The sequence below is a fragment of the Melopsittacus undulatus genome, chromosome 12, assembly GCF_012275295.1.
Source record: "Melopsittacus undulatus isolate bMelUnd1 chromosome 12, bMelUnd1.mat.Z, whole genome shotgun sequence".
Classification (NCBI taxonomy): Eukaryota; Metazoa; Chordata; class Aves; order Psittaciformes; family Psittaculidae; genus Melopsittacus; species Melopsittacus undulatus.
Genome location: NC_047538.1, coordinates 14,434,672 through 14,455,284, shown reverse-complemented (window position 1 = coordinate 14,455,284; position 20,613 = coordinate 14,434,672). Strand labels below are relative to the sequence as shown.

Below are 20,613 nucleotides of genomic sequence, written 5' to 3'. Positions count from 1 at the left end.
ACGGGGCCGGTTGATGAGGCAGGCGAGATCCCGTCAACTGTCGGTGGCTGAGGAAGGGTCGCGTCCCCACAAGCCTTCCACAATGGCTCTACTGAAGGGAGCGAGATCCCTTTTTCCGCCCTCACACGGAATGGCCGCCCGAGGGGGCGGGTGCCGCGCGGCACGCTGGGAGGGGCAGCGCGGCGGGGCAGGGCCGTGGGGTGGGGCCCGCGGTGGCGGCCGGAGCCCCGTCAGGATAGGGGCGAGCCTGCGTTCGGCCTGCGTCTTGTCTTCCGGTGCTTGCGGGGAGCTCGGGCGTTGCCGCTCCGCGCCTCAGGGCCGCCACCATGGTGAGGCTCGGGGAGCGGCTGCGGGAAATGTCGAGTCACGGCGGGCGGGCGCTTGGGCCCCGCGTTCCTTCGCTGGCTGCCCACTCTCGGAGGCCGTTTTCGAAGCCAGAGAGCGCCAGGCTGAGGGCGGGCGAGTGTCGGTGTCTGTGCCGCAGATCGCCGCCCGTGTGCGGGGTGTGCTGGGCAGCCCGGCCAGGCCGAGTGCGCTGCGTCCATTTTGTGTCCCGGCGCAGCGCTGGGCGTGCAGCCCTTCCGTGAGCTCTGTGACGGGAGAGGCACCGCACGGCTCTTGACGTAGTTCTAGCTAAACTTGAGGACACGGCAGTGAGCGCTGTCACACTTCAGTGCGCTGTTGATATCTGTTAATACTGCCTTCTCTTTCTGTGTTTTTTCCTCCAGTTTTCCTTTAATATGTTCGATCACCCCATCCCTCGGGTTTTCCAGAACCGCTTTTCAACCCAATACCGCTGCTTCTCAGTATCCATGCTTGCTGGACCTAATGACAGGTCAGATGTGGAGAAAGGCGGGAAGAGTATGTGCATGTTTTATTTTGACTAATAACCTGTTGGAAGAGTGTTTGTGAATAATGTCAAGTAATACAGATTTGGCCAAAACTGCAGGAACATTGTTGAGCGCACGGAGATGTGCTGTTGGCACTGTGGCTGGCGCTAGGAGAGCGCCCTGGGTGGGGAACAGGAAGAAGAGGGAGGGTTCATCTTTTTTCTCATTACTCTGTAATTAACGAAACTTACCAAGTGAGTCTGGGTTTATGAACATTAGAGGAAGACATTCTTCTCTTTTAAAGCTTCTCTTTAAAATCTTGGATCCATTATAAGCCATAGAAATTTCTCATCAAAGACTTTCCCCTAAGTTGTACTTAGCTGGAACAAAAATAATAGATTGGCCAAGTTAATTTTCAAGCTGTCAGACTAATCCTGTGTTGTTTTGACTTGGCATCGATTTAAGAGAACCTGTAAGCCCAAGTAAATAAAATTACATTTAGGAAATGTTTTCTTTAGTACTGGGTATTGTAAAAACTTGTCTTCTCTTTCTCTTTTATTTATTAAATTATAAACTCTTCATGCTAGCAGATGTATTTGTCATGACTGATTCTACTGAAATCTTTGGTTCAGAAATTAATTTGCAGGAGATTTTTGAATCTCCTTTTCTTAGGATATTTTAGAGAAAGCATTGGTAAAATTGTATATTATATATTCTTTTTAAAGACCTACTTTTCCTAATCTTACATTCTTATTCATTTTTGCAGTAATTATGCCACCATCGGCTTTGGATCAACTCAGTAAGTGAATATTTTATTCTGGAATAACAACATTAGAAACATGACCAAATGTGTAAGAAAATAACACAGTGTTTTAATTAAGTCTGACTTAGGTAGAGAATATGAGAGTAATTGGTTCAAAATAGGTATTTTGGAAGTATTTTGTGTGTCAGAATTAATGGGGCTTGTCTGTCTTCAAGTACAGACATCTAAAGTGTTGGACTACCTGAGGCATGAATCAGTATTTAACAATAGCATACTCAGTATAATGGTTACAGTTAATCTAGTAAATTCTTGATCTCAGCCTGCTTGTTCTGGATGCTATTGTCTGGAGCAAACAAAATTAAAGGCAAAATAAGTTACAGTTAATTTTTAAATGGGGGAAAAAAAGATAACTGAATCAGTGATATAAATGGTCTTTATTTGCCCTTTTAACTAAGGTTCCCCCACCCCAAATTTTAGTCTTAATAGAATTTGTTTGAGAAATTAGCTTACTGAGTTTTTAATTTTAAAATAGACAGGGCCTCTTAAAACTCATTAGGTAGTAGCTACCTCATAATAGTACAAGGACATAATAGTAACAGATCCCTCTGCTGTCTGATCATCTCTGAGCTTGGGGAAATGTGGAGAGGCATTTAAAGCTCTAAGTGTGATGGTGATACAGTATTTGTGTATCTCCATCCTCTCCTGGATTTACAGTGAGCAACTGGGATAATGGCATGAGAGGAATACTCTCCTGTAGTCTGACCCATTCTCTTGCCAATATTCAGTCTCTGAAAGCTTCAGAATGAGCTTCAGTGGCTTTTAGCAAATAAAATTGTTTTCTTCTTTCTCACCAGGCCGACTTAATATCACTTACCCAATGCTGTTCAAGCTGACCAATAAAAACTCAGACCGCATGACACACTGTGGAGTGCTTGAATTTGTGGCTGATGAGGGCATATGTTACCTTCCACACTGGGTGAGTTGTCTCAGGCTGAACTGTCAAAACCTGAAGAGTAGGATTAGTGACTGCCAGTTTAATATTAAAGAGGCAGAATGTTTCCTGAAACTGTCTTTGCCAGTCATGTTCCTGCAACTGCTTTCAATCACAGCTCCTGTTTCCCTCCATGAGAGTTTAACTAAACCAGCAAAGCAAACAGCTTTTTAAGATGCACCTGTCTGTTCTTGAAATTAAACTGTGGTAAGTTGGTGCCTTTCCAGGAAGATGGTAGCCCCAGCAAAAAAATGGGTATATGCAAGGAAAGAGCATTAAAAAGATCAGTCATGTTAATAGTGGTTTGTGTCTTTGTTTTCACACTTGCAGATGATGCAAAACTTGCTTCTGGAAGAGGGAGGCCTCGTGCAAGTGGAGAGCGTTAATCTTCAAGTTGCTACTTACTCAAAATTTCAGCCACAGAGTCCAGATTTTCTTGACATCACCAATCCCAAAGCTGTGTATCCTTCTATTCAGTTATGGAGCAGGGGACAAAAATTTTTTCCCAAATTTGAATGATGAAGCAGAGCTAGCTTTTCAGGTGTGGCTTGTACTCTTCTAGTAGTAGGTAACTACTACAGCTGCTTCTGAAAACAAAAAAGAATGGATAGTTTATGTAAAGAAATGCTGCCAACTGCTGCCACAAAGTGTACCTGGACTGAAGAAGCATGAATCTTGGCTTGAAGTCCAGTGAGTCTGCATGTCCCTTCAGAAGAACTCATGCAGCCTAATGTTTACTAAAAGGCTGTCTACAGTACTGATGACTTTTAAATGACATTTGAGAGATAAAGGATCAGAGTTGTATAGATTGAGGGTTTGATGTTGCATTGAAAACATATGTTTCATCTTAACATACTTCAAAGATTAGAAAATGCATTGAGGAACTTCGCTTGTCTGACTACTGGAGATGTTATTGCCATCAACTACAATGAAAAGGTACAGTATACAACACCAATCCATGCAGGTTTTGTTTGGATGCATCAGTTTGAGGAAACAAGCTCTGTTCCATATAAAAAAACACACTGTATTTCAGTAGACTGTGACCACATGAGTACACCTTGTGAATGGATTTTATAAATGAGTATTTTTGGCAGCACATGTGATCACTTGGGATTGTAGTCTAAGCTCTGTTGTTGCATGGTGGTGCTAAAACAATCAACAGAGCTGTGCAGTGTTTGTGAGAAGCAATCCCAGATGGTAGATTTTACAGTCGGTTTTCTGTTGGAGGAGAAAGGGTCAGTGAACTCTTCTCCTGAGCTGTAGACTGGTTTTTGATTCAAAAGAAAACAAATATTTGTGCTGTTGATAATTTTGAAGTCTGTCCCTTTCACGTATTGTAAATTCTTAATTTCCTTCTAGGAATGCAGATTAAGATACAGTAAGAGTGTAGTAAGTTACAACAAAAAGTAGCTTCTTTAGCTCCAGCATATAGCAGTCTTCTAAGCTAAAAAAATCTTTGCTTTCAAGTTCTGTAGAGACAGTCCTCAACCTAAAGAGCACTCGCTTCCATTTTATGGCAGCTCTCTGAAGAGAAAGGTTTAGATAGGGTTTTCTTGTGTGTAAGTTGAGCTGTTTCACGTGCAATCTTAAAATACTCATAACTGTTTCAGATCTATGAGCTTCGGGTGATGGAGACCAAACCGGATAAAGCTGTGTCCATCATAGAATGTGATATGAATGTAAGTTAAAGCTGATGTGGAAAGTTTGCTTTTACTATGTCCTCCCAGAAGGAGAGGGCATCTCGTTCAATGAAAGCACTGTACACTGAGCACCTCTGATGCTGCAGGAAAGATAAACTCAGATGGGACAGGGAGGATGACTCATTTGACAGTACCCCATATATCTTTGTAACCACAGCTGTGGTCTGGAGCTGCACTTCGTGTACTATCAGGTGACTGTAGTGCCTAGAATGTAATGTTTAGCTTCAGCATATTTTATAATCCAAGTTTTATTTAATAGGCTTGTCTTGATTCAAACTCTGATGATGTTGTGTGGTGCTGTGTTACTGCACTGTTTCAACTACGTGCTAAGACCCATTCCTAAGAGGCTTAGTCTTTTTAGTTCTGAGTTAGAATGCTGGGCAAACAAACCTCAGGTCTTTCTAGATCAAATTGAGTGATAGTTTGTGAAATTTTGAGGGAGAGCAGTATGAAGATTATGCTTAAAAGAAAAATACCTGTCATGCTTATTTTCATGCTTCTTGTGTAAATAGGTGGATTTTGATGCTCCTTTGGGGTACAAAGAACCAGAAAGAACTGCACAGCATGAAGAGACCACAGTAGGTTAAGCTTCTGTTCTTCAAAAATGTATTCTCTAGAAGTCAACCTTGCTTGTGGTGGGGCAGTGCGCAACAACATATTTTTTTCTTCCTGAAAAAATGAAGACCAAGCTTTACTTACCAGATGCTTTTGCTTGTGTTACTTAGGAGATGGTTGTCTACTAAGTGTTGTTTTGGAGAGGGAGTGTTGTGAAGTTTTATTTGGTCAGAAATACGTGGAACTGTTTTTGCATATTCTGCATATCACAACATGAACAATGAACTAACTTGCTTTTCCCTTGCAGGATGTCGAAGCAGACCACAGTGGATACATGAGTGACGTAGGATTTCGTGTAAGTCCCTATTTCTCCTAGTTTATGAATGTTGTAGAATTGTGAGGGAAGGTTGTTCCAAACAACTGCAAAACAGTAGTATCTGTTCTTAGAGGTGCTTATCATTTAATTGGCAACTATCTGCAGGTGTTACAGCCAGTAACAGTATGACTTCCCGTACTTAAATGGCAGTTTTTGAATGGGAGACTGAAACATACTCCTCCACTCACAGTCCATTAGCTTATATGTACCAAGAAGAAACATGCTGAAACAAGTAATTCAGTAAAAGTTATAGTAAGATTTTGCCGAATGCAGTATCCTTGTGCAATGTTCAAATACAAGATATGATTAAATTAAAACTCATTCTGTATATGCAGGCATTTTCTGGTTCTGGGAACAGGCTGGACGGCAAGAAGAAAGGAGTTGAGCCCAGTCCATCACCGATTAAACCAGGAGACATTCGAAGGTATGTCTGGGATCACTGTTTGAGTGGAGTTTATTTTATTTCCTGCTCCTGCAATGTAAACAAGCTATTTTTATCCTGAGTTTGCAGTTAGAAAATAATCTAATATTTTAGTCTGACTGTGAGGTCCCTGACCACTTAAGATGCAGATTCTAAATTAATGTTGCTAAACCTCAGGTTATATGGAAGACAAATAGGGAGAGGCAGCAGGTCTGGACTGGGCTAGATCAAGTGATGCACAGAACCCTACTGATATACTCGAGTGAAATGTGGCAGAGTGGAATTTTCTTTGAATTGGGTAGATAACCAAAGCCAAGCCATGTGTGCATTTGTTGTGGGGCAGGTTTTTGTGTGTGTTTTATTTTCTACAAGGACATTTAGGAATTCAGACTTAGTGAAAGTGTGCAGGTACGTGGTTTCTGTAGTGTTCTGTCACTTACACTTGTCACAATGAAACTTGAACCCTTGTGGAAAACATGTCTGTGGCCCTTTGGAAACCACAGCCACATGGAAACATGCCCAGAGCCAAGCTGCTACAGCAGCTCCAGTATCTGATCATTTATTTCATGCAACATGTCCCTACCTTCAGAAAGCAATTCAGTGGTTCAACTCTAGGATTATTTGATAATGAAAATTTGCAGCAGTGTTGGTACAATGTTGAAAGATATAGGTCTCACTGAGTTCAGTTGGATGGAAGGTAAAAAAGTTCTTCCATAACATTTTTATGCTTCTTTTCCAGAGGAATTCCCAACTACGACTTCAGGATTGGTAGAATCACATTCATTAGAAACTCACGTCCGCTAGTTAAGAAAGTCGAAGAGGTAAATCAAGTTGTATCTGTCCCAGTTTGCACAGAATTAGAACACCAGAACTGCTGCCCAAGTTTGTGGTTCCTCTCTCCATACCTGATTCTTCATTGGATGTTCCTTTTAAAAAGTGGTTTGAGTTAGGTGAAAGCAGCCTCCAATATCCTTGCTTACTGATGTAAATAGATTCACCTGATACAAGTTTAATAAGCCAGGCCAGTTTCAGTTGGCTGAAATGTCCCTGAAATTGTTGTATTTTGAGGGAGAAAGGGGTCATTAAGTAGAATAAGGATGTGAAACGTCCACAGTCAATTGCTGCTCTGAGGGAATGATCTTTCTATTGATTGTTCAGTTTATATCATGCACAAGCAGTGACCAAAGAGAGTAATAACCTTTTCCCCTCCTTTTTCCAGGATGAATCTGGAAGCCGGTTTGTCGCCTTTTCAGGAGAAGGCCAGTCCCTGCGCAAAAAGGGAAGAAAACCCTAAATTGTGGTACCTTCAGTCAGTTAGGAGGAAAATAAAATAATTGCAGCATATTGGATCTTAGTTACTGCAGTTGAGAGGAGAGGTCATTTTGCACACAGGAGCACTTTTACTGGTGTGGTTTCATGTTTAAAACTGGAGTTGTTGGACTGTCTTAATTTTCAGTTGGAAATTAAGTTGAAAGTAAGTTCTAAGAATTCTGAAGGAATGTTTTGTATGTGTTGTAAGGAGGGAGAAGTTGACCTCGGATAAACCTGAGAGGTAAAACCAAACTGTACCTTACTAGAAGGCCTGTTCTTAGACTGTATCCTCCCCATTTACATCCTGAGCAATGATGGTCTCACGTTGCTCTGTGCTTGGTATTTTCCTCCCTCTGTATGTATTTTGCCACAATTTCAGGTAAGCTTTTTGGTGTGTAAACCAAAGTGGATACTTTGGTGTTTAGGACTTTTGTGCAGGGACTCTGATCTTAGCTTCAGGTGTTGGGTTATAAATCATTCTAAGCAATCTCCCTGTAACTGCTTTTTATATTTATAAGTAATAACATGCCTTTTTGATAGTTCAGATAAATAACATACTGTAGCAATCTCGTGGCATATGTAGTGAGCAGCGAGACCCAGCTTTGCTGGCTGGTGCTGGGCAATGCCGTTATGCCCCGGGCAGCCTCTCGACAGCTGCGTGTCGCTCCTGAGCCGGGTGCAGGCCGTGCGCTCCGTCCCGAGGGACGAGTAAAGGTTCTCCGGTGATCACCGTGCGTCCCGTGTGCTGATTCCCGGGACAGCGAGCAGGCTGTGCGGACCGGGGGGGGGGGAGTGGGGGTCACGTGGCGTGCCGGGAGCCCTGCCCAGCGGCCAGCCATTGGCTCGCAGGCCCTTGGGGCGGGAGAAGGGGGGGTTGCCGGGTTGTGTCGCCAGTTGCCATTGGCCAGACTCGAGGATCTCCCTGCAAAGCGCGGCAGGGATTGGTCGCGGGGCGGCGGCCTGCAGGTGCGGCAGTATGGCGGACGGCGGGACCTGGAGGGTGAGCAGGGTGGCGGGGGCTGAGGGCGGCGGGGCGGGCCGGGCCGGCAGCGCGGCTTATCCCGGTCTCTTGTCCTCCCGCAGCCGCCGCGGTCGTGCGAGGACTACTGGTGGGAGTGGAAGCACTGCCGCGGGCTGCGGCACGCCTTCCACCATTACTACGCGCACGGAGAGCTCCCGACCTGCGACCGCTGGCGGGAGGACTACGAGGCCTGCCGCGCCTGGGAGAAGGGCCGCGCCGCCGCCGCGCAGGTACGGCCCGCAGCGAGCGGCAGCCGGTAGCGGCGGTCGCTGTCTCGCCCGGGCACCCTACGGGCACCGCGTCCGGGCGCTGCAGGCAGGTGCCGGTGAAAAGCAACTCCGCAGCCGCCTGTGGCGAGGGGTGCCGGCGGTCAGAGAACGGGGAGGGACTGGGAAGGCGGGTGTCCGGTTGGGGTGGAGGCGGGTAAAATGGTCTAACATCCAGCGGGAGCGCTGTCAGAGCTCTGTAGGAGCTCTCGATTTCAGTTACTCCAACGTTCCCTTCCTAATAACGGAAATTGCCTTGTTATGGGCAGAAAGTAAAGCCAGAAATGCGCCTTGCTATGGCCCCATGAACACTGGGGACGGGAGCCTTTCAGCACAGCCTGCAGCATAACTCAGCTTTTCAGCTCCATCGAACAGCATCTGGCAGAGATGGTAGCACATAACTGGTGGTTTTCTTTGTAATGGAGGCGTCAGAGGCAAAAATGGAAATGTGACGTAGTTAAAAGCTTATATCCTGGCCTGCTTAGTTATTTGGCACCTCTGTTTAAGTATGATAAATTTCAGGTCCTCGTTTTATCTCAGATAGTCACAGCAAGAAATAAGCTGTGTGATACCAGAACATCCACCACTGCAGTGGCAATGTTTTTGTCTTCTGTTTCAGGAAGCTTTGTGCAAGAGTGAAAGAGCTCGAGTCATGGAAAACAAGAAGTATGCTCCAGTGTGGAGACTCAGGAAGAGCCCACCCCCTGACTGGTACCTTCCACTTGACCAAGACAAACCAAACTAGGGAGACTGCTTTGCTGTGTTTGGTCAGTAATGCAATACACAATGCACAACTATGCTGGGTATTTTCCTTTTCTTCCATGTCATGTTGAAACGATGCAACTGTAGCTCTGCCCTGGAGATACTTCAGTGCTAATTCAAAAACAAGAGTTCACTTAAACACACTCTACTATTTAAGGGGAGAACTGAGGTGCTTAATTTCATAGTGGTCTCTTACCGCTGTCTCATGCTTTAGGTTTTCATCTCAGCACCCTGGCAGGCAACTGCTATGTCAGTGCATAGATGATCTAGCTCCTCTTGCTAGGCCAGCACCTCTTCCCCTCGCTGCCATTGTTGTGCACTTGTGGAACAAGGTGCCAGATGGGTAAATAAAACCAAGCAGAAGCTCCTCCCTGCCAGTTCAGGACAAACACAGCCACTGGCATCTGAAAGACCCTTCCTGGTTTTGTGACTGTTATGGGTTGAGAGTTTCTTACCCAGTGGGATGAAACTGTGACCCTGCCCCTTTGTGGAATTGCTCTCTAATGGGTGTGTGTTAACTGCAGTACTCAAGCTTACTACAAAAATGAAGGTTTAAATGGAGGGAGAGAAATCTGTTTTGGTTTAGGGCAAGCCTAAATTAAGGCAAGAAAATTAATTGTTATACAGCAATATTAAAGAGAAAAAAAACAACTCACTTTTGACTTTGTCACCATGCTTTCCCTCTTAGATGCAAAAGCATTTCACTGAGGTCTGAAAAGAAAGTACAGATCCTAATATGATGACCATGACATTCTTTACTCCTAGCATGGGAATCTTCCAAGTAATGCTTTATGCAGAACAAATAAATGCTGCATGGAGGGAAGAGAGAAGCCCATAAGGATAAAATGCTTTGTGAAATACCATTTGTCTTGTCGCAGCATGGCACAGGCATAGGGCAATGTAGCTCTGCTGGGCATCTTCCTAACGAGATCTCTGTTTAAGAAAAACCCAACCAAATGGATACTTCATTAATACGTATTTTTTGCAGTCTCACACCTACAGTATTTTAACCCACAGGAGTAGTTCATCCTTACTCCATTCTTTCCTCCTTCATCAGCCAAGTAGTTCATGCCAGATGAGCTACAGACTCCTCCATCACTGCGTATACACTTTGGTGATATCGACGCATTTTCCTTCAGGAGGATCGTAGCCAGGGAGGGGTGGGGTGTAACAGGGTCCATCTCTCTCAAAAGGGAAAAGCCCCTCATCTCGCCTGATTGCTGCTTGATACAACTCCTCTGACTCAAGGCGCAGTTCCTTTAGTGCCTCTTGCTGAGCATCTACCATGCTCTGAATTGCCTTCTTTTCTGCAATATCTTGTTTCTGCTTAAACAAACACCACTTTTTCAGAAGTAGGACTCTTCTTTCAGTCTCTTCAGGTGACAGATCAGGAAGACTTCGCACCCTGATGCAAAGTAAAACAACATTGTCATAAAAGTAACCTGCACCCCAAAGAGCAAACCAGAGCAAACAACAAACCTACAAAAAACCCCACCACCACCATAAAGCCCCACCAAAGCCAGAGAGCACATTTCCTTCATACAGCATCTGTGAGGTTTTCCAGTTGGTCTAACAGGCAATTCCCGTTACTGGTTTATTTCCACTACTTCCAGCAGTGGAAGCAAATAAAATTTATTTTCCATGTTTTTGTCTTGGTGGAAGCAGACAAGGTTTTGTCCCAAGGCTGGCGCTATGTTCCTGTTTTGCAGAGAGAGAAATAAACGTTTCTACCATGCATGCAAGCACACAGTGAAAGACTGACCTGTTGCTATCTGAGTACTTCACTGCTGTTACAAAATCCTCAATTGGAATAAATTCTGGGGCAGCTTTTTCCAACTTTTTAATCTTCTTTTTCATACGATCCTTCTGTGCTTGCTCTCTCTTCACATCCACCTTCTTCTTCTTCTTTGGTTGTGCTCTACAAGGGAAATAATAGGTGTCAATGAAAGCAGGTGTTTTGTCATTTAATTACGCACCAGCAGCTTTCACCTCCACTTTGCTTTTCTAAGTACTGTTCCTTCCTATTGCTTAGTTTGGTCTCCAATGAGATTCCTGCCATGAGCTTTATTCAAGTAATGCAGTTTTCTGGGCAACAGTAGCATGTCCTGTGAGATTTGCTGCAGGGAGCACCATGCCTGCTTTAGAAAAGCAACCTCCAACTTTGTGCTTAACATCAGAATGACGCGAGGAAGTGCCACAATAATTGAACTGGAATTGTTAAGGTGCAGCAGAGCAGGTAACAGGTTTATCTTCAAGTATTCCTGTCATCCCATATGAAAGAGGAGGGTGAGTGGTTTCACACATCCTTCTAAAATTTCCACACTTGGAACCAAATTCAGGCTTCAGATGTTACTCTGCTGTTGTACTTCCTCATGGAGATCCAGCATTCCCAAGGTAACATACAGCACATTCCCCAAACACAGACTAAACCCTCACAGTGAGCGTGTGGTGGGGTATCATAGAGTCATAGAATAGTTCAGGTTGGAAAGGACCTTAAGGTCATCCAGTTCCAACCCTCCTGCCATGGGCAGGGACACCTCACACTAAACCATATCACCCAAGGCTTCATCCAACCTGGTCTTGAACACTGCCAGGGATGGAGCATTCACAACCTCCCTGGGGAGCACATTCCAGTACCTCACCACCCTAACAGTAAAGAACTTCTTCCTTATATCCAATCTAAACTTCCCGTGTTTAAGTTTTAACCCATTACCCCTTGTCTTGTCACTCCAGTCTCTAATGAAGAGTCCCTCCCCACTATCCCTGTAGATACTGGGATCCCTTCAGATACTGGAAGGCTACTATGAGGTCTCTACACAGCCTTTTCTTCTCCAGGCTGAACAGCTCCAACTTTCTCAGCCTGTCTTTGTATGGGAGGTGCTCCAACCCCTTATCATCCTCGTGGCCTCCTCTGGACTTGTTCATTCCTGCCTTGCAGACTGAACAAACAGCTGCTGTGGTGTGAAACAGCCTCTCTGATAGTACCAAACAACAACATGAGTATTTTAAGTCTAGCTGCATCAAAATAAAACAGATACCAAAATGTAGTCTGTACACAAATGCAGGTGGTCCAGTGTAACACTTTATAGCACAGTGTTTACTGTTTAAGGCTTTCAATTGCACTGGTGCTTAGAGGAGCACAGCATAAATCTGAGTATCTCAAATCATGTTCCATGGCTGAGGAAGCAAATACATGCATCAAGTGGTAGTTTCACAGGTTACCATTAAATTCTCAGGAGGCCCACAGTCCTCAACAACTGTTACACACAGTGACTGAAAAGTGGACACCTACAGTTAAAAGTTAATTTGGACTTCCATAAATCTGCATTTCCCTATGGATGAAAACATCTCCATATAACTCCATGGAAGCTGCACTCACCTCATGGGGAGAGACGCCCTGAATGCCAGCATGGAACTCTGCCAGTGACTCCTTCGGGACGGAACAGCCTGGGGCAGCCAGGAACTGAGGAAGGAAATGGAACATAAAGCGTGAAGAGAAGCTGACTGTGATGCCATTGATTATGGACAAGTGCTATTCATTAGTTATAATAAATATATTAGTTATATATAGTTAATATTAGTTGTATAGCTTTATATATCTATATAAATCACAACACTGGGTTTTGAATCATCTTGGCTACTTAACTCATGACAGTATACGGTGGGTGCCAGGAGATGATAACCTCACACTCTTTAGTGGGTAAACTACACCCAGAATGTGGGCTGTCAACGGGGCAACCCGCGGGGCACCGGCGGTGAACCAGGTACAGTTTTAATGATCAGAGCAATCCTGTTTTTAAGCCCAAGTATCGGCCTCTGAGGCGCGATTGTGGAGGCAGAGCCCCCACCGTTCACATCAGGAGGACCGATGCTGTTCCTCACGCCTCGGCGGACCGCACCAGAACAAGAACCGGCCCCGGTGCCCGCGCACCGGCCTCAGTCCGGAACCAGGCCCGCGGGCACGAGGAGCCCCGGGAGAGCGAGGCCGCAGGTGCGCAGGGCTGGCCAGGGGAGGGCAGTGCATGACCCACGCAAGGGCCGCTCCGCCAGGCCTCCCCCGGGCACCGTGACCGCCCCAGCCCTACCTGAGGCGAGCCCCGCAGAGCCCGCGGGCTGCCGCCGCCAACATGGCTCCAGCGCAGTGACCGGCGGTGCGCCCGCATAACCCCACCGGCCGCGCTCCGACTGCCGCGGCCCCGGTTCCGTCTCACAAACGTTCCGGGCATGGAGCGCTGGGTTCGGGGCAGGCCGGGCCCCGCCCCTCCCGGCCCCGCCCCGCCGCTATCTCTGCGCTCCGGCCAGCAGGGGGCGCCGGCTCATCCGGCCGCTCCCGCCCGCCCTGGAGGCGGGGCGGCGGTGCCTCGCGGGATCTCGCCCCCCGCCGGCCGAGGCGGGGGAACGCCGGTGCTCGGGGGCGGCTGTTTCCCGCCGGGCCGGTTTGGCGGTTGCCAGGCGCCGAGTTCCGGCGTTGCCGGGAGCCGCCGGGAGCGGAGCGGGGGATGCGGCCGGGCGGCGGCGGCTGCGGCACGAGCGGCGCCGGGGCATGGAGCAGCGCTGAGGCGGCTCCGGGCGGCCGAGGGGGCGGGCAGAGCGGCGCGCGGCGGGGGCCCATGGTGGCCGGCGGCCGCTGAGCTCCGCCGCTCGCTCGGCCGCGGAGGCAGCCCGGGTGGAGCCGCCCTGGGGTCCCGAGGGCGGAGGCCGGCGGGGGCCCCGGGCGGGGAACAATGAAGCTCCTGAAGCCGACCTGGGTCAACCACAATGGTGAGTGCGGGCCGGGCGCGCCGCCGGGCAGCAGGTGCCGCGGGGCTGGCGGGCAGGTGCGGCAGGGTACCGAGCGGGGGCAGTGGGGCCGCGGAGGGCGGGTGTCGGCGACCCGGGGCGGTGGGTGAGGAGGGGCGCGGCGCGGCACACTTGTGGGGTGAGTTTGAACGCGGGTGAACGGTGGCCGGGCTGGGACAGCGGGGCCGTTCGGAGCTGCCACCCCGCAGGCTGCGGGCGGCCGCGGCGTGCTCGGGGCCCCGTCGCTTCGGCGGGCGGTGCGGGCAGGTGCCGCGGGGCGGGCGGGAGCTGGGAGCAACAAGTCCTCGGTCCCGGGCGGCCGGGTTGCGCGGGGACAGCAGGCGAGGTGCGAGAGCGACCCGGGATGCAGTGGAGTGGGGTTCGCAGGGTGCGGAGCTCGGCCGAGCCCGTCCTCCGGAAGATGGCTGAAGGTGCCGCGCCGGCGGCCGTTGGAGCGGCGCTGGCGGCGGCCGCGGGGACAGGTCAGCTCTGGGGAGGGAGCAGGGCGCAGCCAGCCCCGGCCGCTGCCGGGACCTGCCGGCAGCGTTGGCCAGCTCCGTCGTCGTGGGAGCACAGAGGGGTGGTTTGGGTCAAGCGTGGTCTGTGAGAGAGAGGAGGCTGTCGGGCAGCTACCGAGGTGCCCCGTGGGATGGTGGATGGACGGATGTCCCGTGCCAATGCGCAGCACTGGCCATGGTGGTCCCGCGTTGCTGAGTCAAGTTCAGTGTTGGAGGCCCCCCATGCAATAGGCTGCAGCGCTGTTCGCCATGGACAGAAAAGAGTCTGCTGATGCTGCTTGTGAAACAGCTCCCTGAATTTATGTAGTATGTGGTGGTTCTGAACAGCTTTGTGAGCTGAAACACTCAGAATGAAGTGTCGCTGCTGACAGAAAGCTCTGAGCATTCCTGGTGTGGTGAGTACAGGACGGCATCAGTGTTATGTATTTACACTGCTTATGATAATTTTCCAGTGTAAAATTGTCCTGTTCCTGGCAAAGCAGTGAGAATAAATCTAACATGAAAAACTGCCTTGTGTTGATGCAAGTTTTGTCCATGGGTTCATGGGTACAGCAAATCTTAACACCCTGGTATAAATGTCAACAGTTGAATTCCTCTACAGTAAAACCAAACCAGAGACCAGCTTATACAAGTGTGTGCTTTGAGTTAAAAACTGCAGATACAACTTTGCAGCTGCCTTTCTGCACGCGTTGATGTCTTTGTAATCGTGCTGCAGGTTTTAAGAGCAGTAATTTAAGCCTTGGGATGCATTTCACATGCATCTCTACTAGAACTACTCCGCAGGGACCATACAGCCAGGAGATGGACCCAGCCTCTTGACACAAGGTTTTAGTCAGCTTGAGAAAAGGTGGAAGTGCTTTATGTGAGGTGTTTTCTACCTTTCTGCTTGGCTGATCTAAACAAATGTCGCATTTCCATTTTAACCTCCACCTGCCTGTGGGCGGATGATCCTGTGCCTCTCTGGAGCTCCAGTGGGAGCATGCTTTTGACCTGAACCTTTGCAGGTCACAAGGATTAGATCTGTACCTTCTTTCTGTATTTCTTTAGCGGGCGCACCTTGTGGTGCGGATACATGTTTGAAATCTGTAGCAACTTAAACTGCATCTCACCACTGCAGAAGACGGCCTTCAGCCAAGCAGTTCACAGCAGAGCTCCGTTTACGAAGCCCTGTGATACTTTGCTTAGTAGATAATGAGCGAGCCAGGGCTTTGATAGTCCCAGATCTTATTCCCATGTCTGCTGCTGTCCTGCTGGGATGAGTTTGGGCAAGTCACTTTGCCCAAGTGGTGTTTTCACCACCTGCAAAACAGACGTTCATCACTAACTTCATTTATAAAATGCTGTAAGGTCTGCAAATGTACACAGGACTGCAGAACATTCATGTGTGCTTGTCCCTGGGGCAGGGTGTGCAGGATAAAAACTGGGGAGTTCAGTCAGCCGCTTTTAATGTGCCTGGGTTCCAGATCCTCCAGGCATGGCTGCAGGCAAGTAGTCTCCATCGCTCTTAATAGGTCTACCTACTTGCTGTGAAACCTCTCCAGAAACAGGGTAAACATAACTTATATTCACTCTGTGTCCTGGAGACTTGCTGTGATTCTGTGTAAAAGGAGTTTTTAAACTCCTTTTATTTTCTCTGTGGACACAAGAGGCAGCTTCACTGCTGTTGGTTTGTGAGCGACAGTCCTCACAGTTTCTTCCATGCACCAGGTCAAGGCACTGTCCTTCCCTTCTCCCTATTCAGTTCTGTGTTTTTTACCTTACTGAATGGGCTAGAATGGGTTTAGTGATGCTTACAGGCATACAGCTCCATGAGATAATAGATGCTGGAAGTTAATGTAGCTGGGAAATCCAGTACCCCTGCGAACCATGCCCTGCTCACCCAAGATGCTGTTTGCAGTAAAAGCACTTTAGCACGTTTTGGCCCTGCAGGTTTTTATCTTGGAGTTAACTTTTTCTGAGTACTTATTGGAAATGTTTCTTCTTCAGATGCATTTTCCATAAGCTTTTCACACTCTTAATGTGGGTTTATTAGGTTTTGCATGAAACTCTCATTATAGCTGTGCTCTTCTCTTCCATGTTTCATTGACTTAGAGCAAAGAACATTGAAAAATGCAATCTAATAGTGGGGGCAGGAACAGATGACTAAGATACAGATGGTGCCATTGCTTCTCTTTCCCAGTTTTCCATCAGCACCTCTATAAAGATGCATCACATATCCAACAGATATATGTATGTATTTGGCACACAGGGTTTTGCAAGCCCTGGTCATTAAAGCTGGCAAATGCAGGCACATGCTGAGCCCTGCAGGAAAGGAGGTCTCTTGACATTCCCAGAAACCCGGGCAAATCCCGAGGTGCTGTTCATGTATAACAACTTGTAGAAATCAGAGCCTGCTTTTGTTTAAATATGAGCACAGAGTTTATTATCTCTCCAAGCTGTAATGGTGGAATGTAAATATTTGAATTGATTTGTGAGTCATGTTGGATGTTATATATCAGATGGCTGGAAGTAAAATGAATAGGAACTTGTTCATCCTTTGGTAGGAATGAACATGAAATTATCTTTATATTCTGTTGACTATTGCCTAAAGGTAAATAACAAGCAAAAAAGATGCAATATTGAAAATAGCCGATGGGACCTTCTTGGGTTTGGATTGCCTCACTTGGAACTTCTCCTTCCAGGCTTCTTTTGTTATTGATAGTTCTTTAAGTACATAATATATATTTGGCTTCTTTAAACAAATAATCCAACAGGACATCTGGTCTTTCATAAAGTGTTCTGGTTTTAATGACCCCGGTTTGCTTCCTCATGCAGTGTGATGCTGGGAGCTTCCATAGTTTAAACTTTCTTTTGTTTCTTTAGGTATTATTACAAGAGAACAAAATGCCATTTTTATGTTCCCGCTAAAGTATCACATTTTGGTTTCATACACGGTTACTGTTAGGAAATTCAACACAGCTTTAATTTGAAGCATTGGAAAACATTCAACTTCTTTGAAACAGAGACCTTGTGCCTTTTGGCTTGTTTTGACAGGATCTAACAATGAAGTCAGATAAAGACTTAGACTGAGGAGGGAGGCAGTTGCTATCAAAGGACAGCTCCTTCTCCATTGCTTTGAGAAAATGGTGGAAGTGAGGAAAAACACAGTGTCTGTGATCAGTTTATGAACCACAAGTAGTATGGAACAAGTCTTGCAGTTTTAACCTGTGACAGTTATCCTCTACTGTAAATGGTATTGCCTTGATAATGGTACCCTGGAGGAAAGAGCACCCTGGGAATAACCTTGTCTTGCTAAATTTCTGTCCTGTGATCACTTAATCTGTTCTTTTTTTGTAATCATTTGACATCCCTGGATGGAGAAAACTGCAAACAATAAGTCTTGGTTTACTTGGGCAAGCAATCTCATAATTACTGAACTTGTTCTGGGTTTTAAGGAACAGACATAAAAGTGTGTAGAGCAAACTTATTAAAAACATACTTTCCTTCTAGGTTGTGAAAGCGTTGATAGCTGTTCACAAGCAGTTGCTGTACTAGTGATCCTTTTTACTAATCTAATTTAATCATAACAAGCTCCCTGTTTCTCAATAGCCAAGAGAAACACATGCAGCTCTGGAGCAGGACACTGGGAAGATTCCCCTTTCCAAGCTGGTGCATTGGCCTTCAAATGCCTCTTGTAGCTGATTGTTGAGACTTTGAACCTCTGCTGTGAACACCTGGTGTTTCACCTATATGTGTACTTGTGAATATGAGTATGTGACAGAACTGACTTGAAACTTCATGTAGTGTTTGTGCTAGACAGGAACTGAGTTCTCTGTGACATTGATATGCTGCTTTCTAGTAAATAGAAAAGCTACAACTACTTTCTGAGCCAAAGGGTCCAAATCAGATGCACTCTAGCCTGGATTACATCACTGTGAGTCTCTAAGCTCCCTGGTGCTGAAACACACAGTAACTACTGCTGCCTGAAAAACGGACACAAGTGGTCATGTTAGCTGAAGAGGCAGAAGCTCAGGTTCTGACATCCAGTAGTTACTGCTTCCTGCAGGCATCCAGACAGGGCTGCTGCTACGCTTGGCTTCACCAAAAGGTCACTGCAGCCAGAGCCAGGAATGAAATCCTGGTGCCCTGTGGTCCTGAGCAAGATCATTAAGTAGTTGTAGTCTTTGGTTTCCTATTGTCAGTTTAAGTTCATGGGTTCTTCCACGAATAAATAGAACATGGCATTTTGCAGTTTGCATTTGGATTAATGCCGATGTTTATTACAAAGAGGGTGTGACAGGTTGAGGCTGGGTGTAGTTTGACAGATTTCCTGTATATGAAAACTGGAAGACTCTTATCTGTACAAACTCCTAGAAGTCTGGAACTTGATTTACTAAACTAATGTTTCTAGGGAGAAAAAGCAGGTCTCTAAAGGTTAACCACTGGATGCATCTGGACATTGCAGGTGAGACTGTGATGTATGAAACCAGTCCAGTTTATTAGGAAGTATCCCTCAGATGGAAACAATATTTACCTGGCCCTTCCAGGAGATGAATTTGACAGGCCTCATGTTCACAAGTCATTGGATGTTAAGCTTATTGGCGAATTCTGTGGAAAAGCCCAAGTTTCCTGGTAGGTCATTGTTCATGATTAGTTACGTGTGGAATAGGATCCCTTCCTAGTTGAGCCATGCAGGGAACTTGATTTGTTGTTGAGGGCTTCATTTATTACTGCCAGTTTACCCAAGTGCAAAGTCCATACCCTTTTTACACCATCTATAAAATAATGTCCTGTGACCTGACAACTTCCTCTGAGGTCTGAGGTTTTAGGTTTACAATCATTTAAGGAAATATCTGCTCAGTGTTTGTTAGATAAAAAACCAAATTTCTGCTAGGAAGATAACTAAAAACTTTCTCCTACTACAGAAATACATGGATGACTGTGTTTGAGCACTGTCTTCAATGACAGCTCCCCTCCATCTCATAAAATACAGGAGAGTTGACGAAGGCTTATGGTGGAGTGACCAGAATGATCAAAAGTGAGAGACAGCTTTTGTACAAGGCATGGTTGAGTGGGAGTCTTTGGGCCAGGAGTGGGAAAATGGATCTGGAGACATGATGAATGTGTGTAGAGCTGGGAGCAGCAGAAAAGGGGTGAATGATTGAATTTATAGGGGAAAAGCCTGTTGAGGGCCTCTGATTAAACAAGTCAGAGTTGTAAATCTTTTGGAGATGGGCAGTTATCCTAGGAAGAAACATTGTATCATTGTCATGCTTAGGGAGATACCTAGTACTGGTTTCTGCACAAGGAACACTGGGCTAGGTGGACATTTTCCCTGGTGTGGTGTGTCTAATTTTGAGCATTTATAGTGAATTTGTAGCTAAGTTACATCTGGCTCCATAAATAAAATAACCTGCTAAAATTTCATCAACCCTGTTTGTGGCTCTGTGCAAACACTTTGCTTGGGAGGAGAGAGATTAGGGTTATTAGATTAGGACTGCTCTTCTAGTGTTGTGCTCTTAAGATAAGGGAGAAACTGGGGAGGCTATGGTAGTTTAAAGCTCCTGGGAATGGCAAGATAGTTGTTTGTTTCTTGCCTCTGCTTCTCTAAATATTCAGCTTAGCTCTGTCTTAAGTTGCATTCAAATTAATACAGTACAAAAGATAGAATTGGCACGACAAGCTGAAGAAAAGCCACAGCTATGTCTCAGGTTGTGTTTTATGTGGCCTAAAGGACTTGGAAGGAATGTAAGTTGAGTGCCATCTTACTGTGCTTAAGGTCTTTGCTTGGCTGCCTGTAGAAATTTTAAGGGGAATCACATGTCAGTTTTAGGATAAATCCAAGTAAAATAAACCTTAGAGCAAGTCACCATAAAGAAAATCAAAGTTGCCATGAAGCAAAATGCATACCCCACAAAAAGTAAGAAATACTGGATATTTGGATAGGGGTCTTGTTAGCAGTTTAGTGTCAATGAATTTGGATGCTGAAACCTATCAGTGGATAAATTCTCCAAGTTTTATCTTTTTATGTCTTAACATATTGTGAAGATGCACTGAAGAGTTGAGATAGGGGGAAATTTATTGAGTAACCCTGGTATATGGGTACCAGTTCTTTTGGCTCTTTGATAAACTGCCTTATTTTCTACTGGCATGTGTGTGATGTTGCTTGCAGAAGCATTCCAGTTTGAAAGGGTTGGGACTGCTGCCAAAAATTATCTGAATGTGGAAATCACGTGTTTTCCTTCAAATAATCCTTAGTGGTAGCTCTTTGAGCATCACTGAAAGGGCACTAAGCTTACTTCTTCCCTTTTCCTTCTCCTTCTGCAAAGGTTAAAAGAACT

At 46.3% G+C, this 20,613-nt stretch overlaps 4 protein-coding genes across 5 annotated transcripts in view; 3 read left to right on the top strand and 1 right to left on the bottom strand.

The window, feature by feature from the left end:
• Nucleotides 1-189: 189 nt before the first annotated feature.
• Nucleotides 190-7,673, top strand: UFD1 (ubiquitin recognition factor in ER associated degradation 1). 2 transcript variants are annotated; one of them, XM_005147748.4, is made up of 12 exons: nt 190-329; nt 729-861; nt 1,597-1,629; nt 2,448-2,569; nt 2,915-3,045; nt 3,448-3,520; nt 4,195-4,263; nt 4,797-4,862; nt 5,147-5,194; nt 5,551-5,639; nt 6,376-6,457; nt 6,856-7,673. In XM_005147748.4, exons 1-12 carry the CDS (start codon nt 327-329, stop codon nt 6,928-6,930), a joined length of 924 nt encoding a protein of 307 aa, XP_005147805.1. In that variant the 5' UTR covers nt 190-326; the 3' UTR covers nt 6,931-7,673. The 2 variants fall into 2 exon arrangements, with proteins under 2 accessions (XP_005147805.1, XP_033924406.1); XM_034068515.1 differs by lacking the exon at nt 190-329 and having other exon boundaries at nt 729-835.
• A 191-nt stretch (nt 7,674-7,864) lies between these two features.
• Nucleotides 7,865-9,031, top strand: C12H22orf39 (chromosome 12 C22orf39 homolog). The gene is made up of 3 exons (XM_034068602.1): nt 7,865-7,947; nt 8,031-8,198; nt 8,854-9,031. Exons 1-3 carry the CDS (start codon nt 7,924-7,926, stop codon nt 8,977-8,979), a joined length of 318 nt encoding a protein of 105 aa, XP_033924493.1. The 5' UTR covers nt 7,865-7,923; the 3' UTR covers nt 8,980-9,031.
• Nucleotides 9,032-9,955: 924 nt separating this feature from the next.
• On the bottom strand, nt 9,956-13,233 carry MRPL40 (mitochondrial ribosomal protein L40). Its single transcript, XM_034068601.1, has 4 exons — nt 13,082-13,233; nt 12,376-12,459; nt 10,759-10,914; nt 9,956-10,401 (listed from the first exon to the last, which is right to left on the bottom strand). Exons 1-4 carry the CDS (start codon nt 13,123-13,125, stop codon nt 10,092-10,094), a joined length of 594 nt encoding a protein of 197 aa, XP_033924492.1. The 5' UTR covers nt 13,126-13,233; the 3' UTR covers nt 9,956-10,091.
• Nucleotides 13,234-13,526: 293 nt separating this feature from the next.
• Nucleotides 13,527-20,613, top strand: part of HIRA (histone cell cycle regulator) — a 37,567-nt gene continuing 30,480 nt past the window's right edge. The window contains exon 1 of the mRNA XM_034068278.1: nt 13,527-13,757. Coding sequence (XP_033924169.1) covers nt 13,721-13,757 — 37 coding nt within the window. The 5' untranslated portion in view covers nt 13,527-13,720. The remainder of the gene's footprint in view (nt 13,758-20,613) is intronic.